Below are 11,987 nucleotides of genomic sequence, written 5' to 3'. Positions count from 1 at the left end.
AGTGTTTAAAATGGTAATTGGGAGCGTGTTTGTGATGTTCCTGGAGCCCTGAGCGAGGAAGTAACACAGCAGAAGCAGCAGAAGGGTTTTGATGTCCAATAGCTGTGCGTGTGCAAGAGGGAAAGTTGGTGGTGTTACACCTGCTGGGAAGAGCCCCCTGTTATCAGTGAGCTCAGCTGGAGGCAGGGCAGCAGCAGCTCCTGTGGGAGCACATTTCAGCAGGATTCTGTAGGATCAGGCCCTGCACAGCTCCGGGTCACCCGCCCGGGTGGGAGTGGAGAGGGAAGGTCACGGCTGTGACAACGGGGAAGGACAGGCAGGGCCTCAAAGGCAGCCAGAGGAGAGCCAGGATTTGCACTCCCTCCTGTGCTGATGGGGGAAGGTGGAGATGCAGGGGCTCTGCTCTTCCTGGCATGGCAGGAATTCTGTTCCTGCGGCCCTTGGAGTTTCCAGACCAGTGTGTGTGTTGGTGCCATAGGGGAGCCTGAGCTTTGTCCTGCTGCAAACCTGCCTTCCCTTCAGACTAACTGGGGTTATTGTAAACCAGAGAGCAGTTTAATTGTGAAACCCTCTGGCAAAAGAGATGAGCTGATGATGAGTTGCTTAGGATTAGGAAATGTTTCCTGCTCTGGCCTCTGAGGTGGTGGGAGTGTTTCATAATTAGCCCTTTGTGCAAAAACGGTGTTTTCTTTTGCAATAGGTGGTGGTTCTTGCTGCCAAAAGCAGCAGGGCAGTGGAGGGAAGGGTGGTACAACCTGGCAGGCTGCAGAATGAGCTGTATTTCCCTGGCATTTATTTAGAACAGCTGAAGGGTTGTTTGAACTTAAGCTTGGAAACAGTTTGGGCTTCTCTTTGTCAGAATAAATGTATTAATGATGATGGTTGCCATTTATTTGTGCTGTTCCTTTGCTTTCTCCTCTCAGCGTGTGGCACAGAGAGGCTTTGCCTGTTCAGTGACACGAAGGGTTGTGCTCTGCAGAGCTGTGTGGGGTGTGATGATACACAGCCCCCCACATCAGTGTCTCACTAACAAGGGAGAGCCGAGCTCTCCATGGATTTGTCTTGCCCTCTCCCTGTGTTTCAGGTCCATGCCAGGGGTGTTGGGTGCAGGCTGACATCACACAGGACCTGGCCACCCAGGCTGGAGCCCCCTCCCTGTCTGTGCCGCGGTGTTTGAGCTGTGCTGTTCCCTGCTTGGCTCAGCCCCTGCTCTGTTCTCTCTCCCCAGGCCCTTGGCTGTCTGCTCTACAAGCTGTGCTACTTCACCCTGCCGTTTGGGGAGAGCCAGGTGGCCATTTGTGATGGCAACTTCACCATTCCAGATAACTCGCGGCACTCGCAGGACATGCACTGCCTCATCCGTGAGTGTCTGACTGAGGGACACGCAGGTCAAACCACCCAGCAGAGCAGTTCTCTTCTCATGTTCCCTGCTCCCACAGGAAAACCAGGAGTTTCCCTCCCCTTTTAAGAGATTTGCTTGCCCAGGGGTTGGTTAAAGTGATCTTTTGGAAGCTTGGGGAGATCGCTCTTGGAGGGCCGGCTGTGACAAAGGGATTTGTGTTCGGCCAGGCTGGGCTGAGCGCTGGGGAAGGGCAGGAACACAGACAACCGTTTGGTTTGAGCCCTCCAGGAACTTGCACAATAAGCCTATTTATGCAGAAACGTATTTCTCCAGTAATAAATCTGTTTGGATAAGGAACTGAAAAGAACCACAGTGACTTAGACTAGTGATAAGAATTCATCTTCTGTGAACTGGGAAGCAGAACTGAAATGATTTATAAATAACCCACTGACTAGAGTGAATGTGTAATTAAGTGTACAATGCACTACTCTTGGCAAAGCTGGGGCAGCTCTCTTGTTTCCAGCACAGCATTTGATTTTTTTCTCTTCCTAGCCACAATCTTGACTCACAGAGAGTTGGATGTGTTTGCAGAGCAGCCTGGTATTTTCTTTGCTTGTGTGGGGTATCTGTGCAGTGGTGTCTGTGGCTACCTCCTCTTCCTGCCCCCTGACACACCGGGGCTCTTCCCCTGTGGGTTCACTGGGAAGTACAGAGTCAAACCCAGTGCTATTCCCTGACCAGGCAGCATTTCCCCTTCTTGCCCTGGAGCTGCAGGTTGGTCATAGCTGTGTTGGAAAATGAGTCCTGGTGCATCCTGACTGTCTGTCCTGCCCCGTTCCCAGCTGAGCCCACCATCAGCTCAGCCCTGACCTGACCAGGTGCTTTGAAGGAGGCAGAGCACCCTGTAGCACCTGGTTGTACCAAATGTAGAACCATGGAATGGTTTGGCTTGGAAGGGACCTTAAACCATGCAACACCACCCCTGCCACAGGCAGGGACACCTCCCACCAGCCCAGGTTGCTCCAAGCCCCATCCAACCTGGCCTTGGACACTTCCAGGGATGGAGCAGCCACAGCTTCTCTGGGCACCCTGTGCTAGGGCCTGCCCACCCCAGCCATGAGAAATTCCTTCATTCCATGCAGTCTGAGGAGCTGCCACAGCTGGCTCATCTGTCTGTCCTGTTCTCTGCCTCTTCCAGGGTATATGCTTGAGCCAGACCCTGATAAGAGACCTGACATTTATCAGGTCTCCTACTTTGCATTCAAGCTGGCAAAGAAGGAGTGCCCAGTCCAGAACGTCCAGGTGAGCAGAGGGGTGCCCTGAGGGAGGCTCTGTGGGAGGAGACTGAGAGGCAGCTGCTGAATGCTGAACATTTTGCTGTATTCTATAGGTTGTTCCCCAGTTCTGTAATTAGGAGAGTAATTTTTTGTGTGTTTGTAATTATCAGTGCTGTTTGATTTGGGTTTTTGGGGGATGAGGGCAGGAATCAGGTTTTTTCATATGTTACTTATTCCTGTTTGTCCCTGATTGACCTCCTCACCCAGTCACCAAGTGTGAGGCCAACCAAGAGATCCTATGCATGTGAACATGGAGAATTAGGCCATGCTTGGGAAACCAATTTGATTTCCAGGCACACTCGTCACAGCGTGTGTGATTTGGGTGCAGTTGGGTTTAAACACAGCAGTTTGGGGTCTGTTGGCTGGCTGGGACTTGTATTTCAGTTGCATCAGTCCTTGCACAGCCATCTGCCCCTTCTTAGTGTGCTGTTAGAGGCTTAACTGAGAAATAGAGCTGGCAGTTATTTTCCTATGGTGTTGTGGACACCTGTGACAGACATTTTGTTTTGTTGTCTCCAGGTAAATAGAAACCTACTTTTTTCTCCCCGTGTTCAGGTGGTTATTTGTGGTCTTTATGAACAAGAGATGGTTTTGGTACTATATGTGCCTGTATTTTTATAGCATTATTAATAGATATTGTTGCTGTTGTCCCCAGGTTTCCTTTTAAAAGTGCCCAGGTTGTGCTATGAATCTTTGTGTTTGTGTTCCATGTGTAGTAAATGCTCAAAAAGCTGAGCCTGTTTTCTTCCCCTTGTAAAGACTCTCCCAATCTACTCTCTCCCCATGACATGAACTTTAAGGAGTTTGTTGTGTGTCCAGCATGAGGAAAAATGGCTTTGGGGATCCCCCAAGCTCCCTCTTATATTGTGATGGTTTTGCAAATTATTTCTGACTCTGTTTTCTGCCCTCAAAATACCAAATGGGGTGTTTTTGGCATCTGCAGAACTCTCCAATCCCTGCTAAACTCCCAGACCCGGTTAAAGCAAGTGAAGCTGCTGCAAAGAAGAGTCAACCCAAGGCCAGGTAACCCCCTCTTTCTGCTCCCCTCTCCTTCACTGCCTATTGTGTCTCTGCTGTTGATCAGCAGAGGTGCATTTTGCTGCTTCCTCGGGGACAAACACTGCAGTCCTGAGAGCAGGAAGGGCCCTGATCCGAGGGGCAGCAGATTTGGGCAGGTTTGTGTGCAGGGGTGGGGTTTGGGGGGTGCTCAGGGTGACTCAGCAGCTCTCTGTGCCCCGGGCACTGCTCGACAGCAGCACTTGGAGCTCGTGCACCTGGATGGATCCAGGGTGTCCTCCTTCCAGAGGCATGGAAATACCTGAGAGCAGGGCCAGGACAGAGACTGCAGTGGGCCTGGAACGGCTCCAGAGAACACAGCTCTGCTGGGAGGCTCCTCAGGGACTGTTGAGTCTGACCCTCGACAGGCCATAACCTGAACCAGGAGTCACTGCACGGAATTACTGGGATTTCTGCAAGAGTCCTGCAGTTTCTTTGGGGGAAAACAAAAAAACCCAGATTGCTTCCATCTGAAGAGCCCAGTTAGTGGGGAAACCACTGTACTCTGTGGGTTTTATCCTCTCCTGCTGCTCCTTGCTCTGTTTATGGTTCTGTGATTGAGACTTGCCAGTTGTGTGGACAAAGCTCGGGTCTTCTTTCGGTGCAGGGTGAGCAGCGCTCAGGGGGCACTCCACAGCCAGCTGCTCTCCTCAGATCTGAAATGGGGTGTCTCCCCTGTCCATCAGCCCCAGCACTGTCTGTGCTCATAACTGAGTGCAGTTACTCTCAGGTTGGTTGGGTATCAGGAACAATTTCATGTCTAACAAGCCAGTGTATCCACAGAAGGGCAGGGGGGTAGGGCTGCTTCTCTCCCTTGCTCTGCATTTTTGGAGCTCAGTAAACTCAGAGGAGTCCAATGACCCGATTCTGGGGTAAATGTACCAAAGTTAAGGTGCATCTCAAAATGGCAGTTTAGACAACCCTGCCCAAAGGTACCAGCTGCTCCTGAGCTAATTTGTGTCCTTCATCTGCTCGTTCAGAACTCTGAGTGGAGTCAAACAAAATGTTGTATCAAATATTTGAATGAACTGAGTGGTTTTGACAAGTCCCAGCTGTCCAACAGGACGAGATGCCACAATTGGCAGAGGAATCGGAGCGACAGTGTTGGATTAGTTGTTGTGAATGCATCCAGGAGGTCTCACTGTGCCTGGTGTGCCCAGATGCCCACGAGTGTTTCACCTCTCCTAGCTGGGGTGTGGATGAGCGTTTACCCTGCTGTGTGCTCCTTGCACTGCCTGTGCTCTCAGTGCTCTCCTTCTCTCCCTCTCCAGGCTCACAGATCCCATCCCCACCACAGAAACGTCCATCGCCCCCCGGCAGAGACCGAAGGCAGGGCAGACCCAGCCCAACCCCGGGATCCTGCCCATCCAGCCCGCCCTGACGCCCAGGAAGAGACCCACGGCCCAGGCAGCCGTGCAGCCCCAAGGTGAGCGCTGCCGTGTCCCTGCTGCGGGCTCTGTGCCCCCCAGGGCTCTGCTGCACGTTGATCTAACGCCCTTTTGGCTCTTCTCTCCCAGTTGCAGGCCCGGCTGCCCTGGGCAGTGCCCAGCCTTCGCTCCCTGCCAGCACCCCCCAGCCCAAAGCAGCCCCCCAGCAGCCCCCGGCCCAGCCCCAGGCCAAGGCAGCGCCCGCCCCGGCACCGGCCCCGCAGGCACAGCCCCAGGTCCCCTCCACACAGCCCCAGGCCACCCCTCAGCATCAGCAGCAGCTTTTCCTGAAGCAGCAGCTCCTGCAGCAGCAGCAGCAGCAGCAGCAACAAGCTGCCTACTACCAGCAGCAGCAGCAGCAGATGATGCAGGCGCAGCAGGTGGGTGAGCACGGCCGGCTCGTTGTGTGCTTACGGTGTCTGCAGGGCTGAGTCTCTGTGTTTATGTTATGTATGGATATTATGTGTATATTTTGGGGGAAAATAGGGACGGGTTTTAGGCATTTTCCAGTGCATCCCCAGTTCTCTAGTAAGATTTGCTCTCTACAGCTGCCTGGAAGGAGGCTGCAGGGAGGTGGGTGTTGGTCTCTGCTTCTGCCAGGTCTCGGGTGAAAGGACGAGAGGAAAACGGCCTCAAGTTGTGCCAGGGGAGGTTCAGATCAGATATTGGAAGAAAGGTTTTTCACTGAAGGAGTGGTCAGGCCATGGAATGCGTTCACAGTCGGACTCAGTGATCCTGAAGGTCCCTTCCAGACTTGATGATCCTGTGCTACATTTTTAGCTGTCAGCGTGGAAGGCCTTGGGATAGGTTTGTCATGTACAAACATCAAATCAGCAGTGCTGGTTGAGGTGTTACAGCTCCAAGTGTTCCAGGGTCTTGAAACACTTCAGTGCTCAGCTGGTGAGCAGAGGATACAATTTATCTCCTTTTTGTGCTTCAAGAAGCCTGGGGTGCCTTTTCAAGGGTAGGATCTGGGTCTGGCTTTTGGTAGACTGTGGTGATAAGGAGGTCTGTGAACACATGATGTGTTACACAGAGATGACATTCACATGCTCATCTGAGGTGTTTATAGCAGCACAGGTCTCTGCTAAAGGATGTTTAACAGTGGAAGCAATGGAACTGTAAATATTCCTGTCTGGGGAAAGGATGTGGACCTGTTAGAGCAGGTACAGAGGAGGCCATGGAGGTAACCTGGGGGCTGGAGCCTCTCTGCTCTGGAGCCAGGCTGGAAGAGCTGGAGCTGTTACCTGGAGAAGAGAAGGCTCTGGAAAGACCTGAGAGTCCCTTCCAGAGCCTAAAGGCAGCTTATAAAAAGGAGGGAGAGGGACTTTTTATATGGGCAGAGAGTGACAGGGGAAACATTTTTAAACTGACAGAGGCTGGATGTTAGGAAGGAACTCTTGGCTGTGAGGGTGGGGAGGCCCTGGCAGAGGTTGCCCAGAGCAGCTGTGGCTGCCCCATCCCTGGAAGTGTCCAAGGCCAGGTTGGAGGAACCTGGGATAGTGGAAGGGGATGGAATGGGATGGGCTTTACATTCACTTCCAACCCAAACCATTCCATGATTCCATGAAAGGTTCAAGGATCTGGTTTTAGACCAGGAGGTTGTGTCCCCCCACCCCTCTGCAGGTGGAGTCCAGGCCACTGGCAGGGTCTGTGCTGGCCCCAGCCCTGGTGGGGGTTCCCAGTCCCCAGCACACAGCAGGCATTTCAATTGTCGGTTGTTTCCCAGTTCCCAGTGATGCAGCAAGGAGCACCTGCACAGCAGCAGCTCATGCAGAACTACTACCAGCAGCAGCAGCAGCAGCAGCAGCTGATGGCCCAGCAGGCAGCCATGCAGCAGAAGACAGTGGCAGCAGCTCAGCAGAAACAACAAACCCCAGCACCCACCCAGCCCCAGGCCCAGCCCAGCACGGCCCAGCCGGCACAGCCACAGGAGCAGGTGGGAAGGAGTGGGGCAGTGGGATTGGGACACTGGGAGCAGGTGGGGACAGCCCTGGGGGAAGGAGTGGGGCAGTGGGGTTTGGGGCACTGGCAGGTGCTCCTCTGCCAGGTCCTGTGTGTTGGGTATGTACCACATGCAGCATTTTCGGAGCCACAGAGCCCAGGCAATGGGTGCCAGGGGAGAATTATGTTGGATATTGGGACAATTTCTTCACCCAAAGGGCTGCCCAGCCCTGGCACAGCTGCCCAGGGCAGTGGTGGAGTCCCCATCCCTGAAGGGGTTTAACAGACACACGGATGTGGCACTTGGGGACATGGGTTAGTGGCAACCTTGGCAGTGCTGGAGAGTGGCTGGATTTGATGACCTTAGAGGGCTTTTCCAACCCAGGCCATTCCATGACTCAGGAGCCTGCTGGCCCTAGTGTGTTCACACTGAGTCCCACGTGTCAGCACTGACCTTGCTGCCTCGGGGATGTGCAGCTGTTTGGATTCCTCTTTCCAGTGGGATGCTGGACTCCAGAGCTGTGCTCTGGGTCCACAGAAAGAAGATGAGTAATGGATGAGTAAAAGCAGATGAGAAGATCTAAGTAGCTGCTTAATGCAGCTTCTCTCCATCCCTCCCCTGTCATGTTACCACAGAAGGCATGTGAGGAACTCTCTTAGAAATTAGTTGTACTTAACACATCAGGATGGGCACCAGGCACCAGAGCTACTTTATGTAACTCCTTGTTCAGAAAAGTTCTGTCTGATGTTCAGAGGAAGGTCCAAAACAGCTTCGTGGCTGTTTCCAGCACTGGGATAACTTTTTAATGAATGCTATGGGAAGGAGACCTTTCAAAGGAGACTTTTGAAAGCACTGTATCTAAAAATAAATCAATCAATCATGCACTTTACTAATCATCTGAAAGTGCATCCAAAATAAATGCTTTTTACTTGATGGAAAACATGGCCTTGTGCAGGAGGAACCAGCAGCTGCCCACAGGGAGGGGCAGGAGCCTGGAGCCAGAGTGCTCTGCAGTGCTCGTGGGGGCTGTGCCTTTTGTTTCCATTCCTGTGCACTCTTATCCGCTCCTCCCTGCTTTTGGGGGCTCACAGGAGTGTCCCTCGCTCTAGGAAGAAGGCATGGCCAGCAGGCAAGAGGGAGCAGCCCTGTTATTGTGCTGTCCCAGGCTGCAGGGTACAACAAGCAGTGTCTGGTAACAACCTGCTTCAGGTACTTATTCCTGGAGGTGCTCAGGGCCAGGTTGGACAGGGCTTGGAGCAGCCTGGTCTGGTGAGTGGCACCAGGGGATTGGAACAAGATGATCTTTAAGGGCTTTCCCAAGCCAAACCATTCCATGATTGTGTTGTTTCAAAGCTCCCACACTGTTTGAGCCCAAGCTGAGGGTCACCCTGTGCTTGCTGCTTCGTGAGTTGCCAGTTAATTCATCTCTCCAGTGCAGCTCCTTTGAAGTGACACCAGGAATTCATTTGACTAATAAGCTCCATAAGGCCTGAGCTGGGCAGTGCTAGGGGACTGTTTGCTTTGCTCCCTGGGGTGCCTCTGCCATATCCCCCCCTTTGCTGTTGCATTTTCAGCCCTAAGCTGGTGCTTTGGGTGAGGGGCAGTCTTGGAGCTGTTGTGTTCCTGGTCTTGTTCCTGTTCTGGTGAATGACCTGGGGCAGGTCAGTTTATTGAAATTGGTGGGAGATTTCAGTGTGTGCAGACAGGTTTTGAGTGAGGCCCATTATTTCCCTGTTCCTTTTAGAGCAGAAGTGCCTGAAATGGAGCATTGAATCAGGAGCTTTGCTGTGATTTGCTAGCACAAGAACACCCTTAATTTTATTAAATCAGCTGGCTTTAAAATGAGCCTTATTCCCCTGGTAGGCTGATCAGAATGGACACATCTGGACACTTCCACTCCTGCAGTCAGGAGGGAAAAACAGTGGTTGGCTCATTTAAAAAATGATAGTGAGGCCTGGTCTCTGCAGAGCAGTCTCTGAGCAGAAGGTACCAAGCCAGGACCTGTCAAAAGCTCTTCACATTGGGTGATTTCAGCTTAACAAGCTCTGCCTTCATTTCTGTGGTGATTTCAGTGATGCCTTTTTATCTCTCAGCACCAAATGTCCTGTTCTGCAGTGACCTACATAGTGGGATGAGGTGGGGGATCAGGAGAGGCAGGTCAGGGAATGGGTCTGCCGGAAAAGCAGGACAGCTCACCATTGTTTGCCTGGTTCAGCACCACCCTGGGGGTGTAACTCTTTCCTGTTGCCCTCCTAGGTCTTCCCAAGTGCTTCATCTTGGTTGGAAATGGCCTGGGAACAGGGAGCCAGGCAGGGGAGGTGACATGCACAGCTTGCTGCTCCTTGCATTCCAGTTTTCCTGCTTTAAATCTAGCCCAGATACCTGACTGACAGACAGACTGAAAAACCACACAGTCAGAAGTGATGCTGTTGTTTATCTCTACAAGACCATATTTAAAGCATTTATGGGTTTGTGAGTGTCACACAAGGCTGAGGCAATGGAAAAATCAGATCAGTGTGAGGAAACCCCTTTCAGTTTCCAAGGGGTGTGTAGCTGGGCTGTCTTGGCTCTCACCTAAACCAGACATGCCTGGTTTTCTCCTCCAAATTTTAATGACAAATGGTGCTCCTGTGGTCTTTTGTTTTCTTTTTTTTTTCCCTTCCCCTTAAGAGAATGTTTTTTGCATAAGATTTCTGCACAAGCCTTTCCCCCCTTAGGGATTTGGTCCCAATCACACCCTACCTGCTGAAGGCAGTGCTGCCCTTCACCTTATCCCCATTCCCTGTGTCCCCATGACAAGACTCCTGTGCAGCTGTGGGCTGATTTCGTGTATTTCCTCTGCTCTGGATCTCTGTCCCCTGACCTGTGAGCGAGTTTGAGCCCAGCCAGCCTTTAACAGGTGCTAATGGAGGCTTTGCCTCCAGAGCTGCAGCACAGCAAGGGGAGGAAGTCTCTGCCCGTGGAACTGTAATCCTGAAGCCCTGCAAAGCAGCAAATCCCCCCGCCACGATTCCTCCGTGTGTCTGTTTTCCCCTCCAGCAGCAGCAAGGACGTTGTGCTTTGCTCTCTCTCCCAGGCTCAGGCCCAGATGAGGCAGCAGCAGCAGCAGCAGCAGCAGGCTCAGAGCACCCCCCCTGCAGCAGCCCAGGGGCAGAAGTTGGGCTCCCTGACGCCGCCGTCGTCGCCCAAGGCGCAGCGCGCGGGGCATCGCCGCATCCTCAGCGACGTCACCCACAGCGCCGTCTTCGGCGTCCCGGCCAGCAAGTCCACCCAGCTCCTGCAGGCAGCGGCTGCCGAGGCCAGTCTCAACAAGTCCAAGTAGGTGGGGGGATGTGTTGTCAGAGGGCAGGGAGGGGGGCTGGGGGGAGGCTCTTGGCGCCTCTGAGATGGAGGTGGGCACAGAACTCTGAGGGCTAAACGAGCCTCTGCCTTCCCGAGAAAACACAGTTCAGGGCTCGGCAGAAAGTTGCTGAAAAACTTGCCCAGAAGTCCTTCTGGGTGGTTGCACACCCTGCAAAAGCCCAGGGCCTTGCTGTGGATCACAGTGTCATTTCAGCTGTTCACCAGTAGCCCTGGTGCGCTCCTCACGCTTCCTGCTGGGCAGCAGTGCCTCCTGAGGGTTGGACTTGATGATCCTGGAGGTCTTTTCCAGCCTGAATGGTTCTGTAATTCCCCAGGAGTACTTGCCAGCTCACTTTTGTAGTGTCTGCAGACAAGAAACCTTCACCTGGGCATGGCAGGCCATTGTTGCTAAGGGGATGCTTGTTTTAACCCCTGAGACCAGGATGCTCATCCAGCTGAGGAGCAGCTCAGGCTGAACTGCTCCTGGGTTTCTGGGCATGCAAGTGCAGCAACTCGTGCTGAGTGTTTCAGTTAGGAAGTAATTACAGTGCAGTATCTTGGAGCAGCTGGTAGTGCTGGCCAGAGGATTTCAGATGGGTTATTAATGACTTTGTTTGGTTGGGATGATCACGTCCAGATCTGCTTCCACCACGCCCTCGGGCTCCCCGCGGACCTCTCAGCAGAACGTCTACAACCCGCCCGACGTGTCCACGTGGAACCCCTTCGATGATGATAACTTCTCCAAGCTCACAGCCGAGGAGCTGCTGAACAAGGACTTTGCAAAGCTGGGTGATGGTAGGTCTGTGGGGATGGTTTAACACCTGCCTGCTCTGGGAAGGGAACATGGCATGGAGTGGTGATGCCTTTGGTCCGGTGTTCCTTTGGTATTACTGTGATCCTCTGAGCTAAATCCTTCCCACATCCCTTCTGTTTGCTCAGCAGTTCGGTGGTACCTCAAAGGCAGAGATACCAACTGCTTTTACAGTGGCCCTGCTCAGTTGTCTGTAGAAGCTGCAGTTTAAACTCTGCTTCATCTGCAAGCTGGGATTTGCAGGAAGGGGTTTGAGTCACACACTGAAATAGTGTCCTAACCAACACAGAATGCTTTCAGAATGGAAGCTTTTCCCCTAACTCTGTGTCTGGCATTTCAGGGAAAGCTCCAGAAAAGGTGGGCAGTTCCACAGAGAACTTGATTCCAGGTTTCCAGCCGGCTTCATCTGCAGCCCAGGCAGACGCGTTCGGTGGCTCTTCCTTCACCGCTGGGTCAGGTGAGTTTGTGAATGTGAACTACAGGGCAGTGCCCTGGGCAGCACTGCAGAAAAGTGGCAGCTCTTGGTCATAATCCCTTTGAAAGGGAAGTTAAACTGATGCAAACAGAGCTGGGCCTTGGCACCAACAGCTGTAGGGAAGAGGTTGGCACTTCAGTAGAAAGGGGAGGTAGGAAGGGAGCGTGTCCTCGTCACAGCTGGGTGGCAGAGACAGGAGACACTGCCTGTAGGCAGAGGTGAGGAAGAAACTAAATGAGCCCTTTAATTCAC

General features: G+C 52.8%; 1 protein-coding gene across 4 annotated transcripts in view; it reads left to right on the top strand.

Moving 5' to 3' along the window:
- The window catches only part of AAK1 (AP2 associated kinase 1), a 79,058-nt gene that overhangs the window by 33,600 nt on the left and 33,471 nt on the right, over positions 1–11,987 (top strand). For all 4 annotated transcript variants that reach the window (XM_050334442.1, XM_050334445.1, XM_050334444.1 and 1 more), the window contains exons 8-16: positions 1,229–1,361; positions 2,541–2,644; positions 3,623–3,702; positions 5,007–5,161; positions 5,253–5,542; positions 6,892–7,101; positions 10,184–10,425; positions 11,087–11,244; positions 11,601–11,717. In XM_050334442.1, the coding sequence (XP_050190399.1) occupies positions 1,229–1,361; positions 2,541–2,644; positions 3,623–3,702; positions 5,007–5,161; positions 5,253–5,542; positions 6,892–7,101; positions 10,184–10,425; positions 11,087–11,244; positions 11,601–11,717 (1,489 nt within the window). The remainder of the gene's footprint in view (positions 1–1,228; positions 1,362–2,540; positions 2,645–3,622; positions 3,703–5,006; positions 5,162–5,252; positions 5,543–6,891; positions 7,102–10,183; positions 10,426–11,086; positions 11,245–11,600; positions 11,718–11,987) is intronic.

Source organism: Myiozetetes cayanensis, unplaced genomic scaffold, assembly GCF_022539395.1.
Source record: "Myiozetetes cayanensis isolate MyiCay16 unplaced genomic scaffold, myiCay2020 scf53, whole genome shotgun sequence".
In the NCBI taxonomy this organism is placed as follows: domain Eukaryota; kingdom Metazoa; phylum Chordata; class Aves; order Passeriformes; family Tyrannidae; genus Myiozetetes; species Myiozetetes cayanensis.
This window is presented reverse-complemented; position numbering and strand designations above follow the sequence as displayed.